At 39.5% G+C, this 16,794-nt stretch overlaps 1 protein-coding gene across 1 annotated transcript in view; it reads left to right on the forward strand.

The window, feature by feature from the left end:
* Nucleotides 1–13,544, forward strand: part of LOC145653021 (uncharacterized) — a 36,575-nt gene extending 23,031 nt beyond the window's left edge. The window contains exons 6-7 of the mRNA XM_081704895.1: nt 12,327–12,428; nt 13,145–13,544. Coding sequence (XP_081561021.1) covers nt 12,327–12,428; nt 13,145–13,188 — 146 coding nt within the window. The 3' untranslated portion in view covers nt 13,189–13,544. The remainder of the gene's footprint in view (nt 1–12,326; nt 12,429–13,144) is intronic.
* The last annotated feature ends 3,250 nt before the right edge of the window (nt 13,545–16,794 follow it).

The following is a 16,794-nucleotide window of genomic DNA, read 5'->3' on the forward strand; positions in this document are numbered from 1 at the left end:
TTAAGTGCCTCCAATGTTGGACACAGTGAGGCCATAATTATTCATCATAATTATTATAAATAATATTATTAATTTGAACTCATTTATTTAATGTAAATGTGTTGAATACACATTTGCAGGACCTCCATGCTGGGGGAGGGAACAGGAGGCAGCGCTGATCCACTTCTCTCCCCTGGAGCAGTTTGTCCTGCTCCAGCACACAAGGGTAGCAGTCAGAGGAAGAGCACTAGAGAATTCCTCAGGGTGTCACACAGGGACAGACACACGTGTTCTAGTATCAAGCCCTCATCACTCAGACACCACAGTAAGATGATCACACTCTAAACACTTTAACACAAGATCCATGCAAACTCAACACAAGGTTTGTGGAGAATAGAAAAGAGAATGTGCAGGTGAAAGAAGAGAGAATTCATTCTGATTGTGCACACTTTAAATGAATGTTATTAAACACCACTGAGTATCAGTAACATGAAGTAGAGAGCAGGTCACTATTTATCACCTCTAACAGTCCATAACACCCACCACCCTGCACTTCCTCCCTCTGCTACACAGCTGAAATAGAACAGAAGCCTCATCACTCACCTCCCTCTGAACTCATGCCTCCATTTTATTAATGTGTGTGTGTGTGTGTGTGTGTGTGTGTGTGTGTGTGTGTGTGTGTGTGTGTGTCCAGGGGATGTTGTTGGGTATTAATAATCTATTGTTTCTACTTCGTTGTTGATTTTGAGACACAGAGGTACATAAAGATGAATGATAGATGGTAACTGCAGGATTGATGTTAAAGATAGTAGATAAGTATTTGGAGACTTGTTTGAGGCCCCATTTACTCTTGAACTCACTGTCCTAAGATGCCTCTTGTGGCTCTCAGTGGTACTACATTTTATATCCTTCTATTTACCTTTCACAGAACTTAGAGTAGAACATATCATACAGCTCTATCATACAGTTGTACACCTCTATAATACAGATGCACAGCTCTATCATACAGGTGTACAGCTCTATCATACAGGTGTACAGCTCTATCATACAGGTGTATACCTCTATGTTACAGGTGTACAGCTCTATGTTACAGCTGTACAGCTCTAACATACAGGCCTTAGTATTTTGATGCGTTTTATAACCTGTTATTCTTCAAGGTGTAACTGTGATGCAAATGTTATTTGATTACATAATTACACTTTTATGCACTGCCTGGTCAAAAAAAAGGTCACACACTCTAAGATTTATTTGGACCACCTTTAGCTTTGATTACGGCATGCATTCACTGTGGCATCATTCCCACAAGCTTCTGCAATGTCACAACATTTATTTCTGTCCAGAGTTGCATTAATTTTTCCCCAAGATCTTGTATTGATGATGTAAGATTTGGACCACTGCCCAAAGTCTTCTCCAGCATTTCCAAAAAATTCTCAATGGGGTTCAAGTCAGGACTCTGTGGTGGCCAGTCAATGTGTGAAAATGATGTCTTATGCTCCCTGAACCACTCTTTCACAGTTTGAACCCAATGAATCCTGGCATTGTCATCTTGGAACGTGCACGTGCCATCAGAGAAGAAAAAATCCATTGAAGGAATAATCTGGTCATTTAGTATATCAGGTACTCAGCTGACCTCATTCTGTGGGCACATAACGTTGCTGAACCTAGACCTGACCAACTGCAGCAACCCCAGATCATAGCACTGCCCCCACCAGCTTATACGGTAGGCACTAGGCATGATGGGTGCATCACTTCAGCTGCGTCTCTTCTTACCCTGATGTGCCCATCACTTTTATTACCAGTAAGGTTAATGTGCACTTTTATTACCAGTAAGGTTAATGGGGACTTTTATTACCAGTAAGGTTAATGGGGACTTTTATTAACAGTTAACATGTGTACAGGTCCTGGTTCCTCCTCCTCCTCCTCCAGTCTCTGTTACAGTCAGAGAACCTTCAGCAGACACAGATCCAGTGCTGATAGAAACACAAGAGAAGCTCCTTATAATGGGCTTTTATTAACAGTAAAGTTAATGGGGACTTTTTTTAACAGTATATGTTTATGGGGACTTTTATTTACATTACAGTTAATGGGGGACTTTTATTAACAGTATAGTTAATCGAGACTTTTATTAATAGTATACATAATTGGGACATTTATTAACAGTATGGTTAATGGGGACTTTTATTAACAGTATGGTTAATGGGGGTTTTTATTAACAGCATAGTTAATTTGGGCTTTTCATTAATAGTATGGGGCTTTTTAACAGTAAAGTTAAATGGGGACTTTTTTATTACCAGTATAGTAGTTAATCAGGACTTTTATTAATAGTAAAGGTAATGGGGACTTTTTCTTAACAGAGTAGTAAATGGGGACTTTTATTACCAGTGTAGTTTATGGGGACTTTTATTAACAGTATAGTTAATGAGGACTTTTTTTAACAGTAATGTTAATGGGGACTTTTATTAACAGTAATGTTAATGAGGACTTTTATTAACAGTAATGTTAACAGTAAAGCCTCTTTCTCAGCCAGTTCCATCCAGCAGGTTGTGCACCAGCAATCAGCCTCACAAACACACCCAGACCCAGTGTTACTCACTACTGCCCCTCTATATCTGATGTATATTTGAATATTTGATGTCCTGTGTATAATTACACATTCTGAACCCAGACTTATTCAAGCACTGCGTCTATAAATCTTTAAATGATATAGTAGGGCTTAATTAGGCACTTTAATGTTAATGTTTAAATTAAACATTATTGTTCCATTATTGTCCATGGTTTCTCCCTCGTCAGAGTTCCTCTCTTTATCGAGATGTAGCTTATTCTGTGTTATACGATCGTTTCTGAAATTTATGAATGTTAAAGTGTTAAATGTTGACACTAACCTAACCTAGCTAACCTAACCTAGGTTGCCGGACCCTATTAGACAGCGTGTAACATTAGAGTAGGTGTGTTCAGCACTGTTATAACTCCATAAAGTGTTACACCGAGTTATGAATTACATTTACATTAACTGTATATCACACCTTTTTAATCAGAGGGAGATGTAGCTCAGTCCATGCTTTGCATGTATAAGGCTCTGGGTTCAATCTCCATACAAGCTTTTCTTATCGTTCATTATTTTTTTGAAAATGTATTTAGTTAATCACGCCTGTAACGCTGTAGACACACAATAGCTTTAGAAAAAACATCCCGCTTGTCCACTGACGCCTCGTCTAGTCTCGCCTGTAATACCCTGTTCCTACCACTAGAGGGAGACAGTGCGCCATACAGATTATATCAGTTCAGTCAAACTCGTGGGGATGAACAGGCGTCTCTAACGTCATTTACAGCGTTTTAGCGCTACACGACCCAAAGAACATCCTGGTTTAGCTCAAGAAAAGCACGAAATGCTGTTGAAACGACGGCTTACCGCTCAGTGTTTGGTTCTCTTATATTAATCGTTGTTAATGTTAATGTGTGCTAGATATTCTAAGTCTTATTATTAATAGTGTGGTAGATTTTAAATGGCTGACTGTTTCTCCTCAACTTCAGCTCAGTCTTCAGATCTCTGGAATGATAAAATAAAGAAATAGACAAGCTGTAAAATCACATATATGATCATGAACCTATTTATGTTCGTTATATAGAAATCATACTCCATTATACAACAGTAGCAGTGGCTGTGATAGTATTGGCTTTTATTACACTGATTACAAACAATACAAGTGACCAGTCAAAAGCTTTATAATGAAGTCGTGTGTGCGATGGACTTTTGGTCCACTACTGAGTCCAAGTTCCTCAAAGGGACAGCAGTCACTATATAATTCCTCCAGAGTTAGAAAACCCTGTTATGTTGCTGTAGAGAGACGTCTGACCTGTCAGTAGCAAGACAAGCGACGGTAAATAAGAGTTAATGTGTCTAGAGATCATTTATTTCCTAATGTCTTCCACATACATTACACGGGCACATGGTGTAGTCTACTGTACAAGCAGCCGGACAGCCACACCGTTCTGATTAGAAAAACTAGAGAAAACTAAAGAAGGGTGTGTGGTTCCTGTAGGGTTCACTCAGTGTAGATGCAAATACGCTCGAGGTTCTGCACGGTAACAGTTATGGTGGATTGATTTTACATTTAGTGTGCTGGAGTACAGAAACAAACAGTGTCCATATATGGCAATGTAACTACTTACAGTGATGAGAGAAGGCCTGATTATCACACACACACACACACACACACACACACACACACACAAACATATATACACACACACACACACACACAAACATATATACACACACACTCACACACACACACACACACACACACACACACCCGTACACACTCGCACACACACACATACACACACACGCACATACAGAAATAACATAAATGGAGGCATAAGATCAGAGGGAGGTGAGTGTTGTGGTTTTTGTTCTATTTCAGCTGTGTAGCAGAGGCAGGAAGTGCAGGGTGGTGGGTGTTATGGACTGTTAGAGCTGATAAATAGTGACCTGCTCTCTACTTCATGTTACTGATACTCAGTGGTGTTTAATAATATTCATTTAAAGTGTGCAGAATCAGACATAATTCTCTCTTCTTTCACCTGCACATTCTCTGTTCTACTCTCCACAAACTTTGTGTTGAGTTTGCATGGATCTGGTGTTAAAGTGTTTAGAGTGTGATCATCTTACTGTGGTGTCTGAGTGATGAGGGCTTGATACTAGAACACGTGTGTCTGTCCCTGTGAGACACCCTGAGGAATTCTCTAGTGCTCTTCCTCTGACTGCTACCCTTGTGTGCTGGAGCAGGACAAACTGCTCCAGGGGAGAGAAGTGGATCAGCGCTGCCTCCTGTTCCCTCCCCCAGCATGGAGGTCCTGGAAATGTGTATTCAACACATTTACATTAAATAAATGAGTTCAAATGAATAATATTATAATAATTATGATGAATAGTTGGCCTCACTGTGTCCTACATACACACCACACAGTAGAGACACTTAATATAAAATGGAAACCATGGCCTGTTCTCTCTCTCTCTCTCTCTCTCTCTCTCACTCACTCTCTCTACTCCTCTTCTCTCTGTCTATGTATATTTCCCTCTATTTCTCTCTTTCTCAGAAGTGTGCTCTGACTAGAGAACACAGGACTTGGCCTCACTATATCTAGTACTCACACCACAGACAGTCAAGACACTTAAAATAACCTCATTATAATAACACACTTTAATTCTCAGAATACAGGAAGCATTGAGCCTTTAACACACAGAGTCAGTCCTTAGTCCGTCATTACTGGGACAGTATGGAGCTCAGTCCACTCCCTGTGGTGCTCTGTGAGTAAATGTTCTCTTTATGTCTTCATTAGAGTCAGAGGTGCTGTATGAAGTTGGTAATGTGCAGGCTGAGGATCCTGACTGATGAGATTATGTGGGTTAGTTGTGTAGTTTCCTCAGAAGGGAGGATCAGAGTTTCACTTCCATGTGCTCAGGTGTTCTCACTGTATCCAGATGTATTATGGAAAGGGCTCTGTTTGATGTACTGGGCTGGAGAGCAGGAGGAGAAGTTCTTGTACATGTTTGTACTCAATATGGGAACAGACCAGTTACCAGTGTACTTCTACACATCAGTGTAGCTGATGAAACACGGAAGTGATATGGACGCTTACGACTCTAGCATATGTGTTTGTCAGAGTTTTTACAGTAAGACCAGTCAAGAGAGGATTACAATGCTCAACACAAGAGCTATTGAAACCATGGAGTAGAGTTTTGGAGGAGAAATAAACAGATTTAGTGAGGGCTCTAATATGAAGTTCAAGTGAAAGTGTGGGGTGAAGAAGAACCCCAAGATTCATAACTACCTGGACGGGGTTGACAGCCATGACATCACTATCACTATAGAAACTGGACAATCTGTATATTTGAGATTTGGATCATACCAACATAATTTAGGAATTGAGAAGTCAGTAGAATACAACAAATCCAAAGAATGACCACAGATATGAGTGGGAAAACCTACATGCTGTGTGGTGTTGAAACAGTCAAGTAGAGCCTACAAACAAACCCTATAGAAAATCAGCAGATAACATCCACTGCTTGGGCTGTTTTGTGTGTTGGGGTAAATTAATAAGTATAACGGTGTGATAGAATGTAACATACTGTGTATATTAACATTTTAACAGACAAACTGGGTAAAAATACGGCAATCTCAAAAAAATGTAACAGAAGTAAACAATAAAGGAAGGTGACGATCAACAGGAAATGACCAAGACAAACATTATTACCCTTAAGACCAACGCCTACCCCCCTAACAAAAGGCCCATTACCACATGAATCTGTTGTAGTAGCAGAGAGAACGTGCATACACAACTCCACTATATTCTTTTTCAGCAGAAATGGGGAGATGGAGAAAAACAGTTCATCCCGGTTTTGGTTTCGTTAGTTTAGCTCCTCGTTTAGTTCTCTGTCCTTCATTACTTTCCCCTGTTCCTTGTTTCTACCTTGTTAGGTCGTGTTTTTAAACCCAGTGTTTTCCTCAGTGTATTGCTGGTCGTTGTTCTAGCCGTTATCTGCTCATTGTGTTTGTACTAAGCCGTTGTCTATGGAAAGCCAAACATTTTGTATGGAAAAATATGGTGCTATTTTTCACTATGCTGTAAAATACGCTACAAAAACCAGATCAGTTCACTACAGATTTTAATCGGCTGATGAACCAGTGTTCAAGTTTGTTTATTTTGGGGATTTACATATGTGTTCATTCGTAAAAATACTAACCAGACACAACTAGCTAACTGATAAATGGCTGCAAAATAAAGCTCACCCAAAGATAGCTGTAGTTGGTCAGTCATGAGTTGCTTCTAGCACTAGACTGAAAGCCAGTCGAGCTTGTTGCCTAGCTAGCTATCAGAGGTGCGGGTAGTGTTGTTATAGCAACTGCTGACTTCAGACTTTTGTTCTGGTTAAAACTGAATGGAAGGGGTTATCCCCAGGTTAGAAGATGGCTAGTAAGAAATAGCCTTGTTCTTTAAAAACTATATAGATTTTAAGAGGAATAAAATCTGAATTGTAATTATCTATATGACACTGATCATCTTAATATTTAATTATTGGCACAGGCTTTGAGACGTTTGTTGAGAGAATCTATATACAATGTCCTTTCCCCATTCATTCTAGTCCATTTGGCTTGTCTGTTCTTCTGAGTTATAAAACATTACACTGGATTTTTTTAAAGATTGTTTGGTGTGAGCTCATTTGTTTTTCTGTTTGTCTCCCATTCTATGTGCTGTTCATGTGTGTTCTTGGTCAGGTTAGTCCCTACCACAGTGGAGTCACCTGCAAGTCAGAGACACTCCTGCTGTGCTTGAAAACAAATACCTCACCTGTATGAGCCCTCACCCTCCTGAAGAGACTGAAAGACTGGGCTGGAGATTTTACTAATTAGACTGTCAGCAGCAGCTTTATTGTGTCTGGTTTGTTGACTGTGTGTCCTGTGCAGTCCAACTACAGCAGTTTCACGCTCTGACATAGCTGTGATGGACTTAATTCTCATTGTCACTCTTTTTAGGTGATTTTACATTACTAGATGCTCACACATTACTCAATGAGCACTGGTTCAGCAGCCGATTAAGATCTGTAGTGAACTGGTCTGGTATGACCTTGTTCGTGAGTGAACGCGTTCGTCTATTGGCTGTCGAACCCAATAGGCAGAGCTCATCATACAATAAAATAGTGTTTTAAACGCCGTTGTAAGCACGCCAAAACATTTAGAGCCCTTAAAACGACGCTTTTTACGGCTTTTCAACTGACATATAAACGGTGTAAAATGCGGCGTTTTTAGATGGTTTTTGGCGCAGATTTTACAGCGTAGTGAAAAATGTTGTGGTGCAAAAGCGTCCAAAACAAATTTTACAAATAAAACGCGTTTCATTTGAGGATAATTTTGACCACTTTGCCTTGTTGTCTGTGTATCTGTACCCTGTTTTCTCTCCGTTTGCCTGTTGATTTATTTTCCGATTTTCATGTTTTCCTTTTTGTTTAATACATTTCCAGGATCTGTTCGTATTGGTGCTATGACCCTGGACTGTCTTACTGACCCAGATTCTGGATTTGCCCTTAATAAATCTCGCTCTTCTCATCGTCTGCGTCCAGCTCTCTATCGCTCCACGTTACACAGTGTGTGTTCATTCTTCATAAACCCTCTAAACACTTAGAGAATGCTGGATAGGATGTCCATAAATAACAGACACTGTGGAACTGTTACGCTTCCAACAAGAACAAGGCGAGAGGTAGAATGCAAAATGCAGGAGGCGGTTTATTAAATGAGGAAACACGAACGGTAAAATAAACAGAGGCTAAGGGGTGCTGAGAGTAATATAACACACGGCTGGACTACACAGAAAAGCAATGACAACAGCGGCAAACCTGACAGAGAGACGTAACTTACCATAGACCAACAAGCAGAAGACCAAACCACAGGGCTTAAATAAGCAAGACAATCAGACACAAAACAGATACGCGGGAACAGCTAAAACAAGGAGTGGAATAGAGGAACAGACAGGGGTGGAGAAAACGAAACTAAGGCATGGAACCAGGGAGAGCTGGAAGACAGGGAAACCGTGACATCAGGCACGGGAGGAGGGTGGCCATTCGTGACAGGAACTGTGACACAGCAGTAGTGGATCTGCTCATACCACAGCACACGCCACTCTCCTCAGAAACATAAATCACTGTCGCTCCCTTGTGTTCAAAAACTTCAGCGCTCTAAAGCTCTCTAAACATGTTTTATCACGACAGTTTAATTTCGTTCACTTTTGTTTAATTAGGAGGAATTGTAAAAACGGCAAAGTTTCCCCACTCCATTTGAAGCAGAGTTTAGACAGTATACTTGTTAAAGTAATAAACAGGATGTTATGATGTTTGTGGTTAAATGAACAGTTATACATACTTTTTTTAACTGTGTCTGCAATGTTTTGCCATCATGTTTTCTTTAATAAATTAATTATTTCATTGTTCATATTCATATGTTCCTCTTTTTATGTTTATAGTGCTGATGTCATTTGTTCAAGCTGGACTTGCTCAAGGTGATTTATTTCATATATTTGTAATGCTGAAGGGGTGGAGAGTGAACACACTTGCGAAGTGCCGATGCGTTGGATGTTATGCGAAACTGAACTAACCAGCGAAGCCATAATATAAGGGACGGAGGGGATAGAAAAACAATGTGTTTATTAACAGACACAGACTAACAATACTGACTAGAACAAAGAATAAACACACAAACATAAGAGGAACAGGCTAACAGAACAATAACAGACTAATACGGTGAGGGCAAGACTAAGTTAGACAAAATAACGTTAACTAAAGTTCTAAAGTTCAAAATATTACAGATGAGGGAACAGCAGAGAACTAAACAAGGAAAACAACAGACAGAGAGGGAAACTAAACATGAACGCAGGGCGAGGATGCGAGATTAAACAGGAATATACAAACTACATACGAGCAGGAACAAATGAGATCTAATGAGAGACAAACAGGGGCCAGAACAAACGACATATAACTAAACACACAGTGGCTAGAACAAAAGACATATAACTAAACACACAGGCGCCAGAACAAACGACATATAACTAAACACACAGGAGCCAGAACAAACGACATATAACTAAACACACAGGCGCCAGAACAAACGACATATAACTAAACACACAGGCGCCAGAACAAACGACATATAACTAAACACACAGGCGCTAGAACAAACGACATATAACTAAACACACGGGCGCCAGAACAAACGACATATAACTAAACACACAGGGGCCAGAACAAACGACATATAACTAAACACACAGGGTCCAGAACAAACGACATACAACTAAACAAAAGTAGGAACGGGCTTCACACAGGAATGTAATCAGAGACAAACTCGGAACAGCTGGACACAAAGGGGAGGAGACACGGAACCATGGAGACCAACAACAACCTGGAAGTGACTCGGTTGCTAGGGAAACGGGGAACGCGCATGTGACAAATTTAAACTCTTTTGTTCAAATAAACTCTTGGTAGTCAGTAACATAATACACACTGAGTCCACATGTATTCTGTTTCTTGTGCAGGGCAAAATGGAAACTATAACTGTGCTTTTACTCTGCTGTTACAAAAGTGTTTAAGTGACATAAAAGAGCATCTCAGTCCTAATTACAAATGTCACATTACTGGACAAAGTGTCCAAGGTGGTACTAGATGGAATAATTAAGTTACTCACAGTCATGGGTTCACGTTTTACCTTCCAAATCACAATCAGATCCCACATAATCTCCAGATATTCTCCACAAAACAGAGTGATTAACAGATTAGAATGCAATATCATGGGTCGAACCTGTTTGTTATAATATATGTAAATACAAATTGACTCCAGGAAGACACTGGGGGTCAGTCAGCTGTAACATGCAGTGTTCTCCATCTCTTTCCACAGATTTACCCACAACTACACTGACTGTGGAGCCTCAGAGTCCTGTGTTCACTGGAGAGTCAGTCACTCTGAAGTGTGGGGTTCAGGTTTATTATTGGTGGAAATATCAGTGGTATAAGAAGAAAGCTCAGAGTCAGTGGACTACAGTGTCTCAGTCTGTGTTTTACACTGTACACAGAGACACTCTCACCATCAGTGGAGATGCTGTAGTTAATGGGGATGAGTACCGGTGTAGAGGAGAACGATATTACAGATCAAGAACATCACAGTACAGTAACATTGTTACCCTCACTGTATACAGTAAGATTACTGTCATTTCATGAATTTAATGTCTATTTTATTAACTTAAATTATTGTTTGTTAAATAATTTACACTATTTGTATTCAGTAGCATAATACACACTCCATGTGTTGTGTTTACTAGGCAATAATGAAATTGAAGATGTACAGTAATTACAGTTACACTACATTGTATTAGTTATATATTGTAATTACAGTTACACTGCATGGTAGTAGACCTGTACTGTAATTACAGTTACACTACTTGGTACTGTAACTGAAATGCAAACTTACTTCTTTTCTTGTTATTTTAGTGTTACTATATCATTACAAACTTATAATGGATCTTAAAAGTGATGCACAACATTTATAACAACAAATCAGCTCTGTTAGAGCAGGTGAAACACTGAACAGGGCTGTACTGTGGTCCTACAGGACTTTTATTTTGACACCCCTACTTTAAAGGCATTTGTTTCCCCCCTGCACTACAAGACCTGATCTCACTAATAGCGTCCCCTTCTGTGTTGAAGAAGAGAGTACACAGTGACCTCACATAGTCTGGAGCAGAGAGACGTGTACTTCTCAGTGACCAGCAGCCAGTGTTCAGTTTTAGTAGGTTTTATAAGATTCCAACACATGATCTTATTGAGAGGTGAACATAAAAGCAGAATTTAAGTACTGTGTGATTTCTACAATGGAGCCTGAGCTGGTTCTGTCTGTGCAGTCTAATTGGACACCAATATTGAGTAGAGAAACACTCACATGTGAATGAGTAGGACTGTAATCCTGACCGAACCCCATCTCAAAGTCCAGTTAAAATCCAGCTACAGAATGTTAACAGCATGTCTATAACAGCTTGTTGAGTATGCTAAGATGGTATGTATTATACCTGTTACATGTTCAGTGACTTCTCAGATTAACATCTACAGATATGAACTTGGACACTCAAATAAAGTGAAAAACAACTGAATTCATCAGATTATAAACAAATCTGATATAAATAGAAGAAAGTTCAGAGTCAGTGGACTACAGTGTCTCAGTCTGTGTTTTACACTTTAAACAGAGACACTCTCACCATCAGTGGAGATGCTGTAGATAATGGGGATCAGTTCCAGTGTAGAGGAGCACGAAATGACAGACCAACAACATCAAAGAGCAGTAACATTGTTATCCTCACTGTACATGGCAAAATCATTGTTACATATTAATTTAATGTCTATTGTATTAATTTAAATTATTGATTTAAATAATGTAAACTATTTTTAGTCAGCAGCTTAATGCACACTCCATGTATTGTGTTTACTGGGCACAAGGAAATTAGCTGTACTGTAATTACAGTTACACTACATGGTATTTGTGTTTCATGTTAGTGTCACACTCCTAATTGTATTTTTTTTATCATTCCATTCCATTATGATCAATTTCATGTTTCTTCATGTCGCTTCTCATTTGTAGCTGTTCTTGTTTTCATCTGTGTTTAAAATAAATGTTGGTATCCCATCCATCACCCTCAATGCTCCCCAGTGTCACAGAAGCACTGTAGCTCTTCAGCTGTGATTAATTCTGTGTGTGTGTGTGTGTGTGTGTGTGTGTGTGTGTGTGTGTTATCAGCTCTGTCCCATTCAGAAGCTCCATTCTCCATCCTCAGTCTGCTCAGTAGTCTACTGGCAGTCTCTCCATATCTGCTAGTGTCCATCGTGCTGGGGGTCAAATGCTACAGAGCTCACGGTAAGAACTCTTCCTCTTAGACTCACACATTACACACACTGGAAGAAAAGAGGAGCCAATCTTACATTTGTTTGAATCTGAAAGCGCATTGTAAGGTTCGTCTTTCTTCTCTGTGTTTTTATGACTTTCACCACTCTGTCATGACTCTTAATACTGCTAAGACAAGCAGGACACATGACAGTAAAGTGTCTGTCATATGTAATCTATAAAAATCATGGTTTATAAAAGCAGCACATGGTCATGAAACCAGTAGTTAAAAACAAGAGAGAATAGAACAGTGACTGGAACCAGAAAATGTTACTTTAGGCAAGACAGCAAATACTAAAAGAAACATGAGTGTAAATACACACACTAACTAGAGCCAAACAACACACAGTCACGACAGAGCAGAGAGATCAATGAAAACAAAACATTGCAGGTTACCATGGGAACCGCAACCACCAACAACTTAGAAGTTTTATACATAGTTTATATTTTTGTATACAGACATTTAAAACTATTTTATATGCTGATTTAATAAAATACTGCTTTTCTCCCCACAATCATTGGCAATGTTGACATGTTGCTTGCGTTGGAGACAAGACATGCTTTTTTTCCTTCTCTGAACTACAAGACCAAGACTGCAATAAACATTTATTAAATGATAATCCAATAACACCAGGGGGAGTTTTCTAACACCTACACTTTGAATTCTGTGTTTAATGTTTTTTCTACAGCTCTGACTGAAACCAGAAGCCAGAATGCAGTCTCAGAGGAGTGAGAGTCTAATGTAAAATACTGAAGATGGAAGGACATTGTTCTGTTTGCTTGAAGTCATTTCACATGTGAGATTGAATGTTTGAACTCTGCTAACTTACTGCCAGCTGACCACCAGTTTATATGAAGCATCGTGCAGTAATGTTTTCACTTTTAAGCACATGTTACTATTGTGTGTCATTTATTCCAATGTTAGAATATTCTCATTTATATTGGTGATCTTTTACTTTGTTGGACTGGTTTACTGCTTTTATGTTCTTATTTTGTTAACTAAATTAAAAAATCGAATAAATTGTCTGCATTATCATTGCACTGATGTTGGATGAGATATTCTGCAGCCAAAGAAACACTAAGTGTATTTTATATCAGACTCTAGATTTTAAGTAATCAACAACGAGACCACAGATTAGTGTTTTACACATTACTTCACACTGACTCTCCTCAGCTTTAATGTGAAACTGTTCACTGGGTAGTGAGGTCACTACAAAGATCATAATAGCTTGGACTTACCTGAGACAGGTCATCAGGTGATTGTTAGAATGAACACCAGCAGCCACACCAGCTCTGTGAGGGTAAGATCACTCATCCCTGCTGTAGGATGTAGTGGCACTGATGCTCAGATGCATCATCCCAGCACAGTAAATTCAGGAGGAACTGGGGTGGGTATATTAGACAGCCAGTGAACAGTCAGATCTTTATGTCCATGTGTTGGAAGCAGGAAACATTTACAAGTGTAAGGATCAGAGAGACTTGAACAAGGACCAAACTGTGATGACTAGACAGCTGAGTACAAATTAAGCAATTGAGGTTTATGGGCCTTCTTCAAGAGCCCAACACTGGGAACCTGGCAGTGGTGGGGCTTGAACCAGCAGCTTTCTAACTACAACTCAAGCACATTAACCACTGAGCTCCCACTGCCCCAATATGTTATTTTTATTATGTTGTCATCTCCTGACATCACCCCTCTACAAAATAAACATCTCCTTATCTAGCATATCTAGCGCCTCCCTTCCTGAATCCCAGGGTGCTTTAGAAAGATTTCACCAAACCTTAAAGTCCAAGCTGAGAACGTTTTGTTTGCCGCACGAGAAAGACTGGGAGGTGGACCTCCTCCTCTTTCTGTATCACTGCATCACTACCTGGTATGGGAACTGCACCATCTTTGACCACAAGACCCTTCAGAGAATAGTGAGAACAGCTGAGAAGATCATTGGGGTCTCTCTGTCCTCCATCACAGACATCTACACAACACGTTGCATCCGAAAAGCTCCCAGCAACGTGGAAGACCCCACACTCCGCTCACACAAACTGTTCAACCTTTCGCCGTCTGGTAATAGGTACCACAGCATCCGGTCCCTCACCTCTAGACAGTGCAGCAGCTTCTTCCCAGAAGCCATCGGACTCCTGAACTCTGGCTAACTCCAGTTACAAACAAATAGAGTGCTGGACTGAATCAGCACTGTGCTCTGAACTGTTCTGGCTGCTACCGGTGACTGCTATGTTCAGTACAGCATGTCACTGACTCCTGTGCACAACCCACTTTACATATTCTCAGTACTGTACTGGTCAAAATAAAGGCACTGTCTGTTCATTGTGTATTGGTCCTGTCCTGCATTTATTGTGTAACATTATTGCACTGTATTGTATTGTTTGCACTCGTGTAGTATGTTGTCTGTTTCACTTGTTTTGTCTTGCAGCATGGTCCTGGAGGAACATTGTTTCATTTTTGCTGTGCACTTGTATATAACTGAAATGACAATAAAGCCTTATGAACCTTCGAAGTGGTCAGACATTAATTAAAATTTAAATTCAAAAGAACTGTGTTTTGATGTGGTGGTTGTTCTGGTTGAAACAGCACAAGTTTACACCTGGGAAATTATACGATGCTGTGTGTCATAAATAAACACAGGCCTTGACCAACCTGTCCCACACTGTAAAATAAAAAACAGTTCCTGCTTTTGAAGGGTAAATTAACAGTCGACAATGTCCACGTGGCTTTTTGTTAATGCTTTAATGTTAATGAGCCGCCCTCATACTGGACTAGATACGCATGCGCAGAAAGCCGTCCTTTTGCAGTTCGGATATCGTCTGGATGAATAGAAAGTAAATAGATCAGACAGGAGACAGACAAAGATATTACATTTTCGACCTGGGACGGAAATAATTTCAAAAGTATTTTATTTTATCGTCCAAATTTTCCTTAGTTAACAGTTCCCCTTGTTGAGGAAACTCATCGTATCTCCAGATATATTTAATGTGGCGTTTCACAATCCTTCCTAAATCCAGAGGATGCGTTAATATATGAAATATTTAAAGTATTTTTAAACATTATTCAGTAAATGTAATAACATATGTTAATTCCAATAATACTGAGGCTTATGTCTGATAGTTATTAGAATATCCAGTGATTCTGGTCGGTACAATATCTTGAGCTGTCCTACTTCAGAAAAGCGTTGACAGGAACGCTGACGTCTCTATAACCGTTACCAATCTGTGCACGAGGACAGTCCGCGTGAGACTCTACACATTTGCTCGTTCTAAATCAGAACACTTTTTAAAGTTCAGCAGGAAATTAAAGCCTCTGCTGTGAACCACGTGACATGACACCATTGGCAATTTGAGTTTATGTTCGACCGGTATCAAGAAATAAAACCATTGTCATGTCTGTGATGAAACTGATCATGAAGTAAATATAACCAAAACCACAAAGTGGTTGATTATACAGCTACAGAAATCAGTGGAAAATAATGAGCTTGATGACTGAATTTGCACTGTGCTAAAGTAGGAGAGTAACACTTGTGTGAATGGTGGCTGATGGGTAATTCTCCATATGTAGGAGAGCATATCTATGTAAGTTCAAATGACATTATTTCTTTACGTATTTGACCAAGAACCACCGTCATACATGTTATACAGTATAAGAACTATATGTGTTAAATATTTATGTGAAATGGCACATGAAATATTACATTGTATATGAAAGGGGCCATAAGTAAAGTTATAAATGTTTTATAACAATTTTATCAAGTTCATGAATGTTGCTTTACAGACCACTTGCATCTGGTCAAGGTACATAAAGCACATCTTTGCCTTTTGCATTAACAGTAAATAATAATAAAACAAAAGAAAACGCCAATAAAATGCTTTATTTGAAATATAATCTCTAGAGGCTTGTATTACTAAAACATCAATAAAATGATCCAACCAGTTAAAAGGGTTTCAGATGTTGTGTTTTGAGTCTCAGTGCCCTCACACACATACTGAGAAAACCACACCTGACAACAAAGAGGAAAGTGACGTCCACACACACACACACACACGAGACCAGAAAACATGTGAGGAACCAAAGTTTAACCCGAGTGAGTTTAATGTGTGGTGGATAAATCCTAAACACACATCCAGTACCACAATCTGAAACAGCAGGCATAGGTCAAAAACACCATGATGCTTTTATCCAAAGCAACTTACAATTATGACAGAACACAACTTCAGTAATTGAGGGTTAAGAGCCTTGCTCAGGGATTCAACAGTAGCAATGGTGGGGCTTGAACCCACAAGCCTCAAATTACAAGTCAAGTACCTTAACCACTGAGCTATCACTGTCTGAAGA

This window comes from Electrophorus electricus, chromosome 21 (assembly GCF_041902795.1).
Source record: "Electrophorus electricus isolate QZ-2024a chromosome 21, ASM4190279v1, whole genome shotgun sequence".
Classification (NCBI taxonomy): Eukaryota; Metazoa; Chordata; class Actinopteri; order Gymnotiformes; family Gymnotidae; genus Electrophorus; species Electrophorus electricus.